Genomic DNA, 17,612 nt, shown 5'->3' with positions numbered 1-17,612 from the left:
GATGGCTTTGTAGAGTAGATGGGGAGTCTGGAGCCCAAAGAGGGCTGTGGGGGGCGTGCAGACTGAGAGCACTCCAGCAGTTTCAGGGAGAATGGGAACTCAGAGAGATATGTTGGCCAGCTGTTGGCTGGTGGTGCATCGGGAGGGGAGTGAAGAGCAGCCGTGTCTGCATTCAGACAAGGCTGAGGGTGCCCTCTGAGCTCTGGGGTGGGGTAGGAGTGGGCTGTCATCTGCCCCTTTGCAAGACAACCTCAGCTTCATGAGGATGGCAACCTGGTGCAGTCCCAGGCCACCTCCCTGACCCTGTCGGTCCCAGGACCATCATCTCGAAATGCAACCTCTAAAGAAGCTAAACCCACCACTACAGGTTGGCCTTCTGCTTGTCTGGCCAAGCCCCGCATCTACTTCCATTGCCCCAGCTCCAGGTGAGGCATGTCAGTTTGCATGGGTGCTAAGGTGGTCTTCAAAACCTACTACGCCAGACAAGGAGCCATCTATCCCAGAATGCCTGGAGCTGATGAGCCTGGAGGGGTTCCTGCTGCTTCCTGGCTGTCCTGGTCGTCTGCGTGGTTCTTCACCTGTAAGGAAAACAGAAGCAGGGCAGTGTGGGAGGGGCTGGAGGCATGGGAGGCTAGGAAAAGGGAGACCACCTGCTCACAACATCTAGTCTCCCCCACATCCCACTTTCCATTTCCTCCCCAGAGCTTTGGCAGCTCAGGGCTTCTCTGGATTCTACCTAAGACCTAGAATCCCAGAACCACCAGGCAAAAGAAAGCATTCGTCTACATGTAGCCATTCCTTTTCCAGATGTTACAGGTGTGACTCAGGCCCTAGGCAGCAGTGAGAGCCCTCCCGAGCCCAGCAGAGCTGGGTAGGTAGATGGCTGAGGGCTCCAGCCCCAGTGTGGACTGGGCACGGCCTGCCTCAGACCACCGAGAGTGGAAGCAGTGGTGGTGGTAGGACAGGGAATATTCAGGCCCTCTAATGCCACACACACGGCCTGTTAGCAATTCCAGGAAGGTCAGTGTACCACAGCTTCCCCGGGGGGGGCATAGCCCATGTGACAGCCAGAGACCCTGCAGCAGCAGGAAGATGGCAGAAACCTGGGTGTTTTTTTTTTTTGGAGACAGAATTTTGCTCGTTGCCCAGGCTGGAGTGCAATGGTGCGATCTCAGCTCACCGCAACCTCCACCTTCCGGGTACAAGCAATTCTCCTGTCCCAGCCTCCCGAGTAGCTGGGAGTACAGGCATGCGCCACCACGCCCGGCTAATTTATTATTTTTTGAGATGGAGTCTCACTCTGTCACCCAGGCTAGGGCACAGCGGCATGGTCTCGGCTCACTGCAACCTCTGCCTTACAGGTTCAAGCGATTCTCCTGCCTCAGCCTCCCAAGTAGCTGGGATTATAGGCGCCTGCCACCGTGCCCAGCCAATTTTATGTATTTTTAGTAGAGACAGGGTTTTTCCATGTTGGTCAGGTTGGTCTCAAACTCCCAACCTCAGGTGATCCACCTGCCTCGGCCTCCCAGAGTGCTGGGATTACAGGCCTGAGCCACTGCGCCCAGCCAAAACCTGGGTTTTAACAAGCTTACCAGCTGGGTCTCAGGGCAAGGGGTCTGGGGCCATGGGGCACACCTGTGACATTCCCGCTACAATGCTCCAACCACGTCCCCCCACTGCCTTCTGGGAAAAGGTATTTCAGCCCAGAACTGACCCTGGCACTGCTGAGCTCTCCAAGCCCAGGGTTGGGAGGCAGAAAACACAGGGCAGGGCCCAGCCTACTAGGCAGGGGGCATACACCTCCCCTTCCACACCACCTCGGGCCCCTGGACTGACCAGAGGCCCTCCCTTGCTCACAGGGAGGCCACAAGGAACCAAACCCAGGGAGGGTGGAGATAGGGAAGCAGGGCCAGGCCACTCACGGTCCGCTCCGTGTCTGTGCCACCCTCGTAGCCATCTGCCTCTGGACCAGCCCCCTCACTCCAGGGCTTCTGCGGGGGCTCAGAGCTGCATGAGGAGCCCTTGCTACCAGGGCCCCTGTTCTTTCCACTGTCCTTTGTGGTTGTGTAGAGAGAGTCATCAGTCAATGGCTGGGTTTGGAGGCCACAGCTGACCCCAGAGAGGCCACTTGATGCCCAGCGATGACCTAGGGCCCGTAAGACTCAAGAGGGCAGGAAGCAGATGGGCTGGGACATGGGGCTCTGTCTCCAGGTGGTTGCTGAGTGGGTGGGGGCAACCCAGAAGCCACAAGAGTTCTTGAGCCTCAAGAACAGCCCAGGGATGGGGAGTGGGGAATGTACTCCAGGGAGGGGAACCTGAAGATAGGGAAAGGCACAGGCAGGGCCCCAGGCACTGGGCATCTTCAGGGGTGGGGAAAGCTGGGCTTGCACAGAGTGTGGTGATCAGACCTGCGGGTGGGACCTGCTGCTGGTCCACGTGCTCCAGACTTTGCAGTAGGCTGTCCACCTGGGCTTTGATCTGCTGCAGCTCCCCCTGGATGTCATGTAGCTCCTCGGTGGGGACTGCGGGGAGAGGGACCAGGGTTGGTGCCCACGCTGAGCTCTGGGGCCTGCCCTGACAGCTGGTGTGGCCACCCAGCTCCTCCCTAGCAATGCAGGTGTCACTGTGGCCCCCAATTTACACTTTTTCTGCCCAGAGGGCTGGTAGCTGTTCCTGGAGGCCCGTTGGGGACTGAAGCCACTCCTGACCCCCATGCCCATGTGGGCCCTCCGGATCTTGACAGGCATGTGGTTGATGAGCAGCGGGATCCTCTGGTATTCATAGTCCCTGGGGACAGGACAGAGAGGGAGTCAGGCCAGCCAGCCCCACCTGCTCACTCGGAGGACACGGGGAGGCCCTGCCCGCCTGTAGGGAACATGATCTCTGTATAGCTTGTAGTTTAGGTCATAGCTACTGCTGCTGCGAAGGACACAAACAGAAGGGGTCACTGCACACAGCCAGGGGCTCTGCCGGGTGCCCAGTTGAACTTGGAAAACTGAAGTTCACAGCTCTTCCTTAGAATGCCAGCCTTCCTCAGTGAAGAGACCCTAGGGACTTGCCCAAGGTCACTTTGGGAGACCACAGCAAACCAGCCTCCCCACTTCGTCTCTGAAAAGGGACACCTCCAGGTGACAGGGGAGACACAGTCACCCACAGGCATCTGGCAGCCAGAGCCCGCCCCCACCCCCGCCCCCAAGGCTGCTCTGTGAAACCAGGCACTGTTGATGTCCTGAGCCTTCGTCTGGCAAAGGATAAAAGGGAAGAGGTGTGTCAGAGCCAAAGCTCCGGCAGGTTGTGGGAGATCTTTCAGTCCTTGCCTGAGAATCACCAGGGCCAGCAGGCAGGGCTAGGGACAGGGCAGCGGCCAGGTCACCTTGGCCTTTGCTCCAGGCCCTGAGAGACAAGATGGGCCCCAACGGCCCAGGCTCACAGAAGTGGGGCTCCCCACTTACCACACACCAAGCACCCCATGGCACCTGTGTCGGGAGGGGTCGGGGAGCATGCAAAGAGACAGCTGGGTCCCGGCCTGGGTGGGAAGCTCTGGGGGCCCTGCAGCAGGAGCTTCAGGTCCTTCCTGTGCCTGGGGAGGGCCCTGAGTTGGGGAAAAGGAGGGTGATGGATGGGGGTGGTATAAGGTTCTGAAACAACTTTCCAGTCCTGTTGCCCTTGCCCCCAGCTCAGGGCCAGCACATGAGGGGCAGAATGGAGGACATCCTGTGTGCCTGCCCATCCCCTCCATCTCCTGCCACCCCCGACTCCCACCCCTGCTTTCTGGCTTCAGGAGGTCTGGGTGGGTGGCCCAGGAAGCTTCCTATTCAGGTCAGAGGAGCAGGAAGGAGAGGGAGGAGAGCCAGCTCCCCACAGCAAGGCGGGTCCGCCGCGGGGGTAGGTGGACAGGGACCCCCCAATGGCCAGGAAGGACTGAGCAGTGAGGGCTGGGGACAAGACGGCATTGGAGGTGAAGGCCTCTGAGGAGCAGGGCCACCCTGGAAAGTGTCCTTGACCCAGCCTGACAGCCCCCTTCCTTGCGGCCAGACCAGGCTGGGCAGGCAGGTCCAGGCCTGTGACCACCTGGGCAGTGGTGGCAAAACCATCTTTACTGAGGCATTGGTGGTTCAGTAGTAGAATTCTCGCCTGCCACGCGGGAGGCCAGGGTTTGATTCCTGGCCAATGCATGGGGAGCTTTTTATTTCTTCCCCATGTTCTTTACCTCATTCCTGTTCCCCAAAATGCCCATTTTTCAGTGTTTTTTGTTGTTGTTTTTTAAAGACAGGATCTTGGGACCTGGTACAGTGCCTCACGCCTGTAATCCCAGCTACTGAGGAGGCTGAGGCAGAAGAATTGCTTGAACCCGGGAAATGGAGGTTGCAGTGAGCCAAGATCATGCCATTACACTCCAACCTGGGCAACAGAGTGAGTTTTTTTTTTTTTTTTTTTTTTTTTTTTTTTTTTTTTAAAAAGGATTTTGGCTGGACGCCGTGGCTCACACCTGTGCTCCTGGCACTTTGGGAGGCTGAGGAGGGTGAATTACCTGAGGATAGGAGTTTGGGACCAGCCTTGCCAAAATGGTGAAACCCTATCTCTACTAAAAATGCAAAAAACTAGCGAGGCATGGTGGCGGATGCTTGTAATCCCAGCTCCTCAGGAGGCTGAAGCAAGAGAATCACTTGAACCCGGGAGGTGGAAGTTACAGTGAGCGGAGATCACATCACCCTACTCTAGCCTGGGCAACAAGAGTGAAACTGTCTCAAAAAAAATAAATAAATAAAAGAGGATCTTGCACTGTCGCCCAGGCTGGAGTGCAGTGGTATGATCCTCACTGCAGCTTCAACCTCCCGGGCTCAAGAGATCCTCCTGCCTCAGCCTCCCGAGTAGCTGGGACCACAGGCCAAAAATAAAATAATTAGTGTGCCCAGCTAATTATTTTTTGTAGAGACAGGTTCTCTATCTTGTCCAGGCTGGTCTCAAACCTGGGCCTAAGTGTATTTTTGTGAGTAGCCAGAGACGAACCATGTACTGGAAGGGGATTCTGCTGACCGCCACCCAAGCTGAGATAAAAGGGGAGAGATTGCATTAGGGTGCATGCCCACCTGCAGCCACCTGTTACAGGCAGGGGGTCTTCCTCACGGGGCCTCCCTGCCCTGGCCTGCCTTTGCCAGCACTGAGGCCAGGGTCTGTGTCCAGGTGGGTTGGCAGCCTTGCCCTTCTCTCCCCAAGGGGAAGGGCCTAGTTGCACCAGGGCAGTGGCTGCAGCTGCTCCCTGCTTTGTAATGGTTACAGCCTGCAATCTGGGAACTTCCCACAGAAAGAGAAACAAAATGCACCTTCCGAATATGGCTCTGTGGGCAGAGGCCAAGCCACCTCCTCAAGTGTCCTCAGGGCTGGATTGTGGGGCAGGAGGTGGGGACCTGGGTGGGCAATCCTTCTACTATGCCTTTCCCTCCATGTTGCCAAATTCCGTGTGTGTGTGTGTGTGTGTGTGTGTATGTGTGTGTGTGTGTCAGAGTCTTACTCTGTCACCCAGGAAGTGGCACGATCTTAGCTCACTGCCACCGTAACCTCCTGGGTTTAAGTGATCCTCCCACGTCAGCTTCTTGAGTAGCTGGGACTACAGGCATGCATCACCACACCCAGGTAATTTTTTCTTTTTCTTCTTTTTTTTTTTGAGAGAGTCTTGCTCTGTCACCCAAGCTGGAGTGCAGTGGCACAATCTCAGCTCACTGCAACCTTTGCCTCATGGGTTCAAGTGATTCTCCTGCCTCAGCCTCCAAGTAGCTGGGATTACAGGCACCTGCCACCACACTCAGCTAGTTTTTGTATTTTTAGTAGAGACAAGGTTTCACCATGTTGGCCAGGCTGGTCTTGAACTCCTAACCTCAGGTGATCCACCCACCTCGACCTCCCAAAGTGCTGGGATTACAGGCGTGAGCCACTGCGCCCGGCCAATTTTTATTTTATGTCTTGTAGAGATGGGAGTCTCACTGTCTTGCCCAGACTTTTCTTAAACCCTGGGCTCAAGCTATCAGCCGCCTCAACCTCCCAGAGTGCCGGGATAACAGGCATGAGCCGCCTCGGTGGGCTGCACATTCCATTTTGAGACCCAAATCGTATGGCTGGACTTGAGCAGCCCTCAGGGAGAGGTCATTCAGCAGCTCACTGCCCGCCACAGCCCCAGCCCCAGCCCTGAGTGGTCCCTCTGGGGACCATCCCAAGGGGGCAAAGAGCCACCACCACAGCCCCCTACCCACTGCTACCTGTGCTGCTGGGGAAGCATTTGGCCTCCCTCACTGGAGCCGCCTGGAGACAATCGGGTCTCGAGGAGGCCATCTCTGCCTAGCTCTGCCCCAGGTCTCAAATGCCAGGCCCCTCTGAATTGTCTTTCAGTCCCTGTGGGGCAGGCGGCATCACTCCCCATTGCCTCTGGGTCGCCCTACATCAACCCTGCCCCAAAACTCCCCAGCGGGGGCTGGATGACTGGATCCAAGCCTGCTGGGTAAGGAGGCGGATGGAAAATATGAAATCCAATGAAGGATTGACCAGCCTCAAAAATGACCATGTTAAAAATACATGTGGGTTGGGCAAAATGGCTTCCAGCACTTTGGGAGGCCAAGGCAAGAGGATCACTTGAGCCCAGGAGTTCAAGACCAGCCTGGGCAACACAGTGAGAACCCCCCCTTCTCTTTAAAAAAAAAAAAAAAAAAATAGCCAGGCATGGTGGCATGTGCCTGTAGTCCCAGTTACTCGGGAGGCTGAGGTCAGAGGATCACTTGAGCCCAGGAGTTCAGGGCTGCAGTGAGCCACGATGGCACCACTGCACTCCAGCCTGGGTGACAGAGCGAGGTCCTGTGTCTAAAACCAAACAAACAACACAACACTACGCATTACCCATGAAGACACATCTGCTCAACAGTCCAAAATCAAAGCAGTGCGGAAGCCACCCACACTGGCACACTGCAGGGTGGCAGTGACCCAGGCTGCTGCTGGCAGGAAGCAGCTTGGCCTAATCTCTCTAGAGGTCAGTGTGGAGGCACAGAGACATCTCAGAGCAGCCCACACCCAAGCTCTGCCTCCCACTTCCGGGGAGAGGAGATGAGGGGAAAAACCAAAAGAAACTGGAGCTGCGGGTACCAGGGCATTGACACCAGCACCTCTCCTAACAGCAGCCACCTCTCTGCCTGCCTCCCACTTCCCCCGCCACCACCCGGATGCGCAGAAGCCATTACAAATGAGCTAATTCAGGCCGGGCGTGGTGGCTCACGCTTGTAATCCCAGCACTTTGGGAGGTCGAGGCGGGCGGATCACGAGGTCAGGAGATCGAGATCACGGTGAAACTCCGTCTCTACTAAAAATACAAAAAAAATTAGCTGGGCGTGGTGGCGGGCGCCTGTAGTCCCAGCTACTCGGAGAGGCTGAGGCAGGAGAATGGCGTGAACCCAGGAGGCGGAGCTTGCAGTGAGCCGAGATCGCGCCACTGCACTCCAGCCTGGGCGACAGAGCAAGACTCCGTCTCAAAAAAAAAAAAAAAAAAAAAAAAAAAAAAAAAAAAAAAAAAACTAATGCAGCCATTACACATGCCCAGCTGAGCAGACACAGGCCAATGTGGTTCACACCCACGCCTGTGAAGAGGACTTGTTTGCTCACAGAAGTTGGTGAGCTCCTTTCCAAACATGTTTAAAGATTTCCTGGCTGGATGTGGTGGCTCACACTTACAATTCCCAGCACTTTGTCTTTAAAAAAAAAAAAAAAAAAAAAAAAAGTCTCACTCTGTTGCCCAGGCTGGAGTGCAGGGGCACAATGTAGGTTCACTGCAACCTCTGCCTCTGGGCTCAAGCAATTCTCCTGTCTCAGCCTCCTAAGTAGCTGGGATCATAGGCACCCATCACCATGCCTGGCTAATTTTTGTATTTTTAGTAGAGATAGGGTTTTACCATGTTGACCGGGCTGGTCTCAAACTCCTGACCTCAAGTGATCCACCCACCTGGGCCTCCCGAAGTGCTAAGATTACAGGCGTGAGCCATCGCGCCTGGCCTAATCCCAGCACTTTGGGTGGCCAAGGTGAGAGGATCCCTTGAGGCAAGGAGTTTGAGACCAGCCCAGCCAATATGGTGAAACCCCGTCTCTACTAAAATACAAAAATTAGCTGGTTGTGGTGACAGGCCTCTGTAATCCCAGCTACTTGGGAGGCTGAGGCAGCAGAATCACTTGAACCAGGGAGGCAGAGGTTGCAATGAGCCAAGATCGCACCTGGAGCTGAGTGAAAAGGGAGCGAGAGTCCATCTCAAAACAAAACAAAACAAAAATTAGCCGAGCATGGTGGCACGCGCCTGTGATCCCAGCTACTTGGGAGGCTAAGGTGGGAGGATTGCTTGAGCCCAGCAGGAGGTTGCAGTGAGCTGAGACCACACTACTGTACTCTAGCCTGGGTGACAGAGCAAGACCTTGTCTTTTAAAAAAAAAAAAAAAAAAAAAAAAAAAAAGGGATTTCCTTACAATTAAGTTTCCCAAGTTTGGGGGACAATGTCAACTAAAAGTTTCCCATTTTCTACTTCCCAAAGGTCTAGACCCAGAAATTACCCCCAGACACTGCCCCCTAGGGACCCTCGCCTGGGGGGATTCAGGCTCCTCCAGGCAGAAGGAGGGGCGCTGCCTCGGTCAGGATGGGGGAGTTGGTGGACCAGCTAGAAGGGGCTTTGGAACGCACTGGGTCAACTCCCTCAGTTGACAGAGAAGACCTAAGGCCCAGGGAGGAAGCCCCAAGCACCCGGAGCCGCTGGGTGCGCCGCACACTCGGGGCTTCTGGGGTCCCTGTTCTGTCCCAGGGGAACCCAGAGCCCCACACAAGCTCAACAGTGATCAGCCCGCTCCCCAGCAGCCCACCCCGACAGACTCACCAGAAAACACCTGTGCCGCACTGCTTCTTCTGGCCTGGCCAGGCAGGGCCAGCCTTGGGATCTCAAGCCATGTCTAGATCTACCGGGAGCAAGAGAGCAGGGCAGGGTGTGAGAGGCAAGGGAAGGGGCACAGGGGGTCAGGGTGCAGGAGGACTGGGCTACAAAAGCACACAGGGCCCCCTCTTGCTTCTGCCTGGGTCTTCCCTGCAAAGCAGCAAAGCATGTGCCCCCTGCCACCTCCCCACCAGGGCCACAGGCAGCCTGGCCTCTCACAGCCCCAGGCCCCCAACCCAGAGCTGGGGTCAGAGCTTAGGGGTCATCCTAGGAGGTTCCCCAAGACAAAGAGACAAATGGCTTCAACACAAAACCGCCCCAAGGATGGGGGAGGGTGCCCTACTGTTTCCTTCAGACCCGAACCGACCCTCTGATCCACCCCATCACCCAGGCCCTGAAATTTCAGGTGCTACCGTCCAAAGGCAGGAGGGGGAAGCCTGGGATCCTCGGGTCCTCTGAGGAGATACCCAGCCCTCATCTGGGTTAGTTCACAAGTGTCCTCTGCTGCCCGCCCAGGGCAGAGAGCCTCTGCTCTGCAGCCCGCCAGCTGCCCGCCCCCGTCCCACACCTGCCCAGGCTAAGCCCTGGTGGCTCTGGCTGCTGCCGCCATGGCCAGCGAGGCTCCAAGGAAGAAGCAAAGCAGCACTTTTTCTTCATTTATTTTTCTTTTTTTATTATTTAAATAGAGACGAGGGTCTCATTATGTTGCCAAAGCTAGTCTAGAATTCCTGGCTTCAAGTGGTCCTCCTGCTTCAGCCTCCCAAAGTGTTGGGAATACAGGCATGAGTCACTGCGCACAGCCTACTTTGTGCAAAATAGTTTAACATTCAGCCGGGTGCAGTGAGTCACACCTGTAATCCCAGCACTTTGGGAGGCCAAGGTGAGAGGACTGCTTGAGGCCAGGAGTTCAAGACCAACCTGGCCAACATAGTGAGACCCCCATCCCTATACAAAAAGAAAAAACATTATATAATTTTTTTTTTTTTCCTGAGATGGAGTTTCACGCTTGTTGTCTAGGCTGGAGTGCAGTGGCATGATCTTGGCTCACTGCAGCCTCCACCTTCCAGGTTCAAGTGATTCTCCTACCTCAGACTCCCAAGTAGCTGGGATTATAGGCGTGTGCCACCACGCCCAGCTAATTTTTGTACTTTTAGTTTAGATGAGGTTTTGCCATGTTGGCCAGGCTGGTCTCAAACTCCTGACCTCAGGTGATCCGCCTGCCTCGGCCTCCCAAAGTGCTGAGACTACAGGCATGAACCACTGCGCCCACCCATAAAATGTTTTAAAAAGAGTTTGAAGTTCACCAAATCATTGCCCTCAGACAGGTAACCTCCCAGACCCAAGACCCGGATTATTTACCTTGAAGTCAAAAGAGAAGCATCACAGGAAGTCAAGGTGCCCACAACAAGATGCAGGAGCGACACTGGGCTTTCCTTCTGGACTGAACTCATATGAAAGTGCTCCTGGCAGAGGTGGCCCCGATTGTTGGCAGGTTAGAGAGGCCAGTAAGGCCAGTCATGGTGGCTCATGCCTGTAATCCCAGCACTTTGGGAGGCCGAAGCAGGAGGATCATTTGAGCCCAGAAGTTCAAGACAAGTCTGGGCAACATAGACAGATGCCCATCTCTATTTAAAAATAAAAAAAAGACAAAAATTAACCAGGCGTGGTAGGTATCGTGCACCTGTAGTCTTAGCTATCTGAGAGGCTGGGGTGGGAGGATCACATGAGCCCAGGAGCTCGAGGCTGCAATGAGCAGCAATTGTACCACTGCACTCCAGTCTGTGCAACAGAGTGAGACCCCAGCTTAAAGAAAGGTCAGTAATGCTTTATGAAATCCTATTAAATTTAGCAGATTTGAAATGCAAATTAAATGACCCCTGAGCCAGGCATGGGGTCCCACTTTGCACAGCCTGTAACCCTAGCACTTTGGGAGCCCAAGGCAGGTAAATGGCTTGAGCTCAGGAGCTCGAGACCAGCCTGGCCAACATGGTGAAACCCTGTCTCTACAAAAACACAAAAATTAGCCAGGCACAATGGTGTGTGCCTGCAGTCCCCAGTTACTTGGGAGGCTGAGACAGGAGAATTGCTTGAACCTGGGAGGCAGAAGTTCCAATGAGCTGAGATCACGCCACTGCAATCTACTCTGGATAGAGTGAGACTGTCTCAAAGAAAAAAAAAAAAAAAAAAAAAAATTGTCACCCACTTTTTTTTTTTTTTTTTTTTTGAGAGACAGAGTCTCGCTCTGTTGCCCAGGCTGGCGCAATCTTGGCTCACTGCAAGCTGTGCCTCACAGGTTCACACCATTTTCCTGCCTCAGCCTCCTGAGCAGCTGGGACTACAGGCGCCTGCCACTATACCCAGCTAATTTTTTGTATTTTTTTTTTTTTAAATAGAGACGGGGTTTCACCATGTTAGCTAGGATGGTCATGACCTCCTGACCTCGTGATCTGCCCGCCTGGGCCTCCCAAAGTGCTGGGATTACAGGTGTGAGCCACCATGCCCAGCCTCACCCACGTTTTTTTGAAGACAGAATCTCCCTCTGTTGCCAAGGCTGGAGGGCAGTGGCACAATCATGGCTCATTGCAACCTTGACCTTCCAGGCTCAAACAATTCTCTAACATCAGCCTTCTGATTCACACCTGTAACTGGGACTACAAGTGTGCACCATCATGCCCGGCTATTATTTTCTCTGTAGAGATGGGATCTCACTATATTGTCCAGACCAGTCTTGAACTCCTGGCCTCAAGCAATCCTCTGGCCTCGGCCTCTCAAAGTGCTGGTATTATAGGCATTAGTCACCATACTCAGATTCACTTTTTTTTTTTTTTTGAGAAGGAGTCTCTCTCTTTCACCCAGGCTGGAGTGCAGTGGCACGATCTCAGCTCACTGCAGACTGCACCCCCCGGGGGTTCATGCCATTCTCCTGCCTCAGCCTCCCGCATAGCTGGGACTACAGGCGCCCGCCACCTCGCCCGGCTAATTTTTTGTATTTTTAGTAGAGACGGGGTTTCACCATGTTAGCCAGGATGGTCTCGATCTCCTGACCTCATGATCCACCCGCCATGGCCTCCCAAAGTGCTGGGATTACAGGCATGAGCCACCGTGCCCGGCCTCAGATTCACTTTTTAAAAAATTTATGGTGGAATGTAGGCCAGGCACGCTGGCTCACATCTATAATCCCAGCACTTTGGGAGGCTGAGGTGGGTCATTTGAGGTCAGGAGTTCGAGACCAGCCTAACATGGAGAAACCCCAACTCTACTAAAAATACAAAATTAGCCAGGCGTGGCGGCACATGCCTGTAATCCCAGCTACTCGGGAGGCTGGGGCAGGAGAACCTCTTGAACCTGGGAGGCAGAGGTTGCAGCAAACCAAGATAGTGCCATTGCACTGTGGCCTAAGCAACAAGAGCAAAACTCCATTTAAAAAAAAAAAAAAAAAAAAAAAAAAAAAAAAAAAAAAAAAAAAAAAAAAAAAACATGTATGGTGGAATATTATAGTTGTCAAGGAAACATGCCAGCTAAGTGTTGGCAGGAGGCATTTTTAAGAAGAAAATACAAAGGAGTTCTATCAGTGTGTACATGGGTAGATAAAAATAAATAAAAATAAAAACCAAAAAACAAAGGGGTCTTGTATCCAGCTCTTAATGGACTCCTCGGGCCCCAGGAAGCACAAAGCAGGGCTCAAGGGCCATCGTCCCACAGTTGCTGCTTTGATGACACTGGCTCTGTGTGCTGCTGCTGATAGTGACAGGAGGCAGACAGATCCGAGGCAGACAGATCCCAGGCAGATAGGGGTGAGTCCCCAGTGAAACCTCACCATGAAGCAAAAAAGAGCCTGAAACCCAGCACCCAGAGTGAGAACTTCCATTCTTGTTTGCCCACTCTTTCCTGATTGGTTAAAAAGCACTATTCAGAAAGAACCAATCAAAGGTTACCTTTTCCAATGCTACCTACTGCCTGCCCTGCCACATTCTGTGCCCATAAAAGCTCCAGACCCAGCCACAATGATAGAAATCACCTAACTTCAGATAGTTGACCACTCTCGCATCCCCTCTCCACTGAGAGCTGTTTTGTTGCTCAATAACATTCTTCTCTGCCTTCCTCACTCTTTGTCAGTGTGACCTTGTTCTTCTTGGACATGGCACAGGAACTCAGGACCCACCAAATGTGGGTACAGGGAAGGCTGTAACATCACGGCCCTGTCCTCCACCAGCTGAGGGCAGCCGCCCACACAACAGTAGCAGCAGCAGGGCAGAACCAGCTCCAGAGCCATGGGCCAGAGCAGGGCAAGGGGCTGACTGAGCTGTTAACATGCTGCATTCCATCAGGCTGTGGAAAGTGGGACTAAAAGAGCTAATTAGCTGGCTGGGCACAGTGGCTCACGCCTGTAATCCCAACACTTTGGGAGGCTGAGTCGGCAGATCACCTGAGGTCAGGAGTTTCAGACCAGCCTGGCCAACGTGGTGAAACCCCATCTCTACTGAAAATACAAAAATTAGCTGGGCGTGGTGGCAGGCACCTGCAATCCCAGCTACTCGGGAGGCTGAGGCACAACAATCACAAACCCAGGAGGCAGAGGTTGCAGTGAGGCAAGATCACGCCATTGCACTCCAGCCTGGGCAACAAGAGCAAAACTGTCTCAAAAAAAACCAAACCAAACCAAACAAAACAAAACAAAAACTAATTAGCTATAACACCCCTTTGGGGCTTTGGGGTCATGGACACCCCTGCCTGGACACCATCAAGTTCCCCTTGTCTGGATGCCAGAGTCCACTGTGGAAGTGGCTTGTGACACTCCTGTGGCTCCAGCCACAAGCACCACACAAAGCCTGCTTCTGTGCCAGCACTAGGAATGGCCAGCTGGACCCCACACTCACTCACTCACACACCGCCTCCCACCAGGGGCTGGACAGTTACGGTGGCCACGAGATCCTCACCGGACAGCAGAGCAGGCGTGGCCCAGTGGGCCAAATGGACAGGTCGTCTCCTCCAACAACCCCAGGCCCACACAAGGCCTGGGGCAAGGGCGTCACTGGCCGGAGTCTCCGGCTGACAAGTGACCAAGAAAAATCCTACGTCACTGCCTGAAAGGCCCCATCTGCATCTAGAAGGGCAGGTGGAGGCTTCCAGTCACATGTGTGGGGCTGAGGCAGGAGAAAAGGGTCTGGAGGCAGAGAATTTAAGGCCAATCCGTGCTGACTTCTTAAAGCTGAATCAAGGGAAAACAGCAAGGTCTGGGGGCAGGGAATCTAAGGCCAATCCATAATCTCCTAAAGTTAAATCAAAGAGAAAATGCCTGGGCCTGGGGGTAGGGAACCTGAGGCCAATTAACACCAATTTCCAAAAGCCAAATCAAAAAGGAAAACCCCATCTCCGCATGCCCAAGTAGCGAAGGATCAAAGGCTTCTCTCCCTATCACCCTCCTGTCTCCACCACGTCTCAGATGGGAAGGGAGAGTGTCCTGGATTAGCTGCAGGCCAAGCATGGGTCATCCCTTCATCTGCATAGGGCGCCAGTTCACATTAGCCTTTTATGAGCCACAGACCAAATCCTTCATCCAGATAAGGGGTAGCCAATAGAACCTCAAAAGGAGTACTTAAAACCCAGGAGGCCAGGTGCCATGGCTCGTGCCTGTAATCCCAGCACTCTGGGGGGCTGAGGTGGGCCGATAACGAGCTCAGGAGTTCAAGACCAGCCTGTCCAACATGGTGAAACCCCATCTCTACAAAAAATATGAAAATTAGCCGGGCATGGTGGGTGCTTACCTGTAATCCCAGCTACTTGGGAGGCTGAGCCCGGAGAATCACTTGAACTCAGGAGGCGGAGGTTGCAGTGAGCCAAGATCATGCCACTGCACTCCAGCCTGGGTGAGAGACTTCTCAAAAATAAAAAATAAAAAATAAAAAAAAATACAAAAACAAAACACCCAGGAAACTTTGTAACCAGGCTCTTGAGCCGCTAGCTCAGGCCCACTCTCCCGCCCTGTTTCATAAATTCCTGCTTTCACTGCTTCCTTCCCGTGCTTCATTCCCATGTTACTTTGCGGGTTTTGTTCAATTCTTTGTTCAAAATGCCAAAGACCTAGACAGCTCACACTCACAGACCTGCTTCCAGGAATAGGCCTGGCTGAGTTCCAGCTGTGCAGTGAAGCCCAACTGTGGGAGGCGGGGGACCCTGGATTCCCTCTCATGATCTGGACAGAGATGGGGTCTGGGGATACACCTGGTCTCAGACCAGCCCCGGATTCTTTTGTGACCTGAAGGCAGCTGGCTGGTCATTGGAACTGGCAGAGTCCCTCGAACGATTCGGGGAAGGAGTCTCTGCAGCAATCTTTAGAGTCACATCTGTGACAGAGTGAGGAACCCCCTGGCTGCTGAACGAGGGGTGTCCATGAGCCAGGACCGCTGGGCACCAAGGGCCCAAATCCAGGCTCCTCTGCCCCAGGACTCGTGGTATGCTGTGACTGCAGGGACAGGCAGGACCCCATCCCCTTCTCCCCAAATGCAGTCACATCCAGATGGGCCCACTTGCAATGGCCCTGCGCTTCATTTATGCTCTGCTGTCCTCATCTTGAAATTTTTAGCGCATGCCTGTAATCCTACCACTTTGGGGGGCCGAGGCAGGTAGATCACCTGAGGTCAGGAGTTCGAGACCAGCCAGGTGGAGAAACCCTGTCTCTACTAGAAATACAAAAATTACCCAGACATGGTGGCGGGCACCTGGAATCCCACCTACTCGGGAGGCTGAGGCAGGAGAATCACTTGAACCTGGGAGGCAGAGGTTGCAGTGAGCCAAGATTGTGCCACTGCATTCCAGCCTGGGTGACAGAGTGAGACTCCATCTCAAAAAAATTCTTAGTAACTTCTGAATAAGGGCCCCACATTTTTATTCTGTACCAGGCCCCACAAATGATGTAGCCGGCCCCGCACACCCACCTTGCTCACCAGTTGCCCAAAGCGGCTGACCTGGAAGGATCCTTCATGCTCTGAAGCCCGCGGTGCTTATGTCTTGGGAACTGCAGCCTTTACTCTGAACAAAGGGCAGCCAGGTAGAAGAGGCTGGGGACAGACCCAGAAGAACCTCACAGCCTCTCTCTTTCCCTTCTATCTGGTAGGTTGGGCTGCCCGAGCTTCCCCTGCTCAGGGCACCCCACAGGAAACTTGTTTCAGACAGACGGGTATATTCTCCCAGTGAGGTGACAAAGTCAGGAGGAAGGAAACCTCGGGTAGGGCTGGAGAACTCTTTGCTGAGCTTGTCCACTGCTCCTGGCATCCCCACTGTGCGGAGGAAAAGGGGACTCCCCAAGCAGTGGGATCTCCCGCTTTCCAGCCCAGGCGCTGTCTGCCTTGGCCGAGGCTGGGCTGGCTGACCGCCTGTGGGCAGCCACGCACCTCAGGATGCTGCGCTGCAGCCTGACCCTATAGAAAGCCAAGTGCAAACGCTGCTCATTAACCTCCACCCCCAAGAATCAGGCTGCTTGGCCTTGTCTCTGCTGTGGCCCCACCACTTGAGCCCTTCCTGCCAGACTCCAAACCTCAATGGCCATTTAGGGACAGCATCTAAGCCACCTTTGCAACCTCGGCCCTGGAATGGGCTGCTGCACGTGGAGCTCAGCAAATGTTCCTCCAAGCGCCTCAGGCCCGGATTCCCTCTCATCATCCCTAGAAGAGCTTTTCCTTTTCAGATGCTCAGGACAGGCGGACGCAGGCCTCCTGTTCCCGAGAAGCAGAGAAGGGGACATGGGGCTGCAGGGCCAACACAGGGAGAGAGTATTCCTGAGTCCTCCTCCTGCCAGCTGGTCTTTGCAGCTGCGGCCAGCCCTGGAGGCAGGAGACACAGCCCCAGGGTTCTGTGGCAGCACCTGCCCCCGTTCCTCCAAGACGGCATTCTGGGTGCTCTGAGCAAAACTGGACACTGGCAGGAAGCAGCTCAGCCCTGGCCTTCACTGGAAGGGCAGGCACCCTCTCCTGACCTGGGGCTTCCCAGGCCCTCCTTTGGCACATACTGAACTGTTTGCAGAACCATCTGTGCCACCAGGCCATCTGCCTCTTCCCTCCCAGGCTGAGACAGGACAGAGCTGCTCTTTGGATATCCTTGTCCCTGTGCAAGGCCAGGGAAGCAGAGGGTGAGGGAGGAGCTGGCAGGACCAGTGCTGCTTCAGCTCGGCAGCCTCCACCTCCAAAACCAGACAGGGCAGGAAAATCAGACTCCAGGACTGGGAGGGCAATGAGTCCAAACGCCTTCCCCTTCCTGACTCTCACCCAGAAGTCCTCCAAGATGCCAGAGCAAGGGCTTTTCATCTTTCCTTTCCTCCTGAAACCTGGGACCCCATGAAATCAACGAGGAGCAAGTGAGTACTTTCCGGAGGAAGCTTCACCTCACAGCTGCTCTGCTTCTCAGGGAACATCCACCCCAACACTGAACTCCTGAGGATTTCAGTGAAATGCGACCCTCAGCCTGATCCCACGGGGAGCCCCAGGGTGTGAACTGCACCACATCTGAGATTGTCTTTGTTTTTGAGATGGAGTTTCACTCTGTTGCTGAGGCTGGGGTGCAGTGGAGCAATCTTGGCTCACTGCAACCTCCGCCTCCCGGGTTCAAGGATTCTCCTGCCTCAGCCTCCTGAGTAGCTGGGACTCCAGGCATGCACACCACACTCAGCTAATT

The 17,612-nt window shown here is 54.3% G+C and overlaps 1 protein-coding gene and 1 non-coding gene across 4 annotated transcripts; one reads left to right on the top strand and one right to left on the bottom strand.

Moving 5' to 3' along the window:
- Window positions 1-26: 26 nt before the first annotated feature.
- LOC134731685 (uncharacterized) lies at window positions 27-11,163 on the bottom strand. 3 transcript variants are annotated; one of them, XM_063611713.1, is made up of 7 exons: window positions 10,305-11,163; window positions 8,892-8,970; window positions 3,453-3,592; window positions 2,642-2,787; window positions 2,409-2,522; window positions 1,923-2,049; window positions 495-578 (listed from the first exon to the last, which is right to left on the bottom strand). In XM_063611713.1, exons 1-7 carry the CDS (start codon window positions 10,394-10,396, stop codon window positions 575-577), a joined length of 702 nt encoding a protein of 233 aa, XP_063467783.1. In that variant the 5' UTR covers window positions 10,397-11,163; the 3' UTR covers window positions 495-574. The 3 variants fall into 3 exon arrangements, with proteins under 3 accessions (XP_063467782.1, XP_063467783.1, XP_063467784.1); XM_063611712.1 differs by lacking the exon at window positions 1,923-2,049 and having other exon boundaries at window positions 27-578; XM_063611714.1 differs by lacking the exon at window positions 495-578 and having other exon boundaries at window positions 1,919-2,054.
- Window positions 4,105-4,175, top strand: TRNAG-GCC (transfer RNA glycine (anticodon GCC)). Its single transcript has one exon. It is a non-coding gene; the product is annotated as a tRNA-Gly (tRNA).
- Window positions 11,164-17,612: the final 6,449 nt, after the last annotated feature.

This window comes from Symphalangus syndactylus, chromosome 11, assembly GCF_028878055.3.
Source record: "Symphalangus syndactylus isolate Jambi chromosome 11, NHGRI_mSymSyn1-v2.1_pri, whole genome shotgun sequence".
Classification (NCBI taxonomy): Eukaryota; Metazoa; Chordata; class Mammalia; order Primates; family Hylobatidae; genus Symphalangus; species Symphalangus syndactylus.
Note: the sequence above shows the minus strand (reverse complement) of the source record. Positions and strands in the feature narration are given on the sequence as shown.

Bases quoted from the DNA above. Each gene is read 5' to 3' on its own strand.
- LOC134731685 (XM_063611712.1), bottom strand. From the start codon at position 10,396: ATGAGTTCAGTCCAGAAGGAAAGCCCAGTGTCGCTCCTGCATCTTGTT. The intron at 2,523-2,641 runs GTAAATTGGGGG...CTCTCCCCGCAG, and splicing joins GCCCTCTGGGCAGAAAAAGT to TCCCCACCGAGGAGCTACAT. The intron at 579-2,408 runs GTCTGATCACCA...TTTTCCTTACAG, and splicing joins GCAGCAGGTCCCACCCGCAG to GTGAAGAACCACGCAGACGA.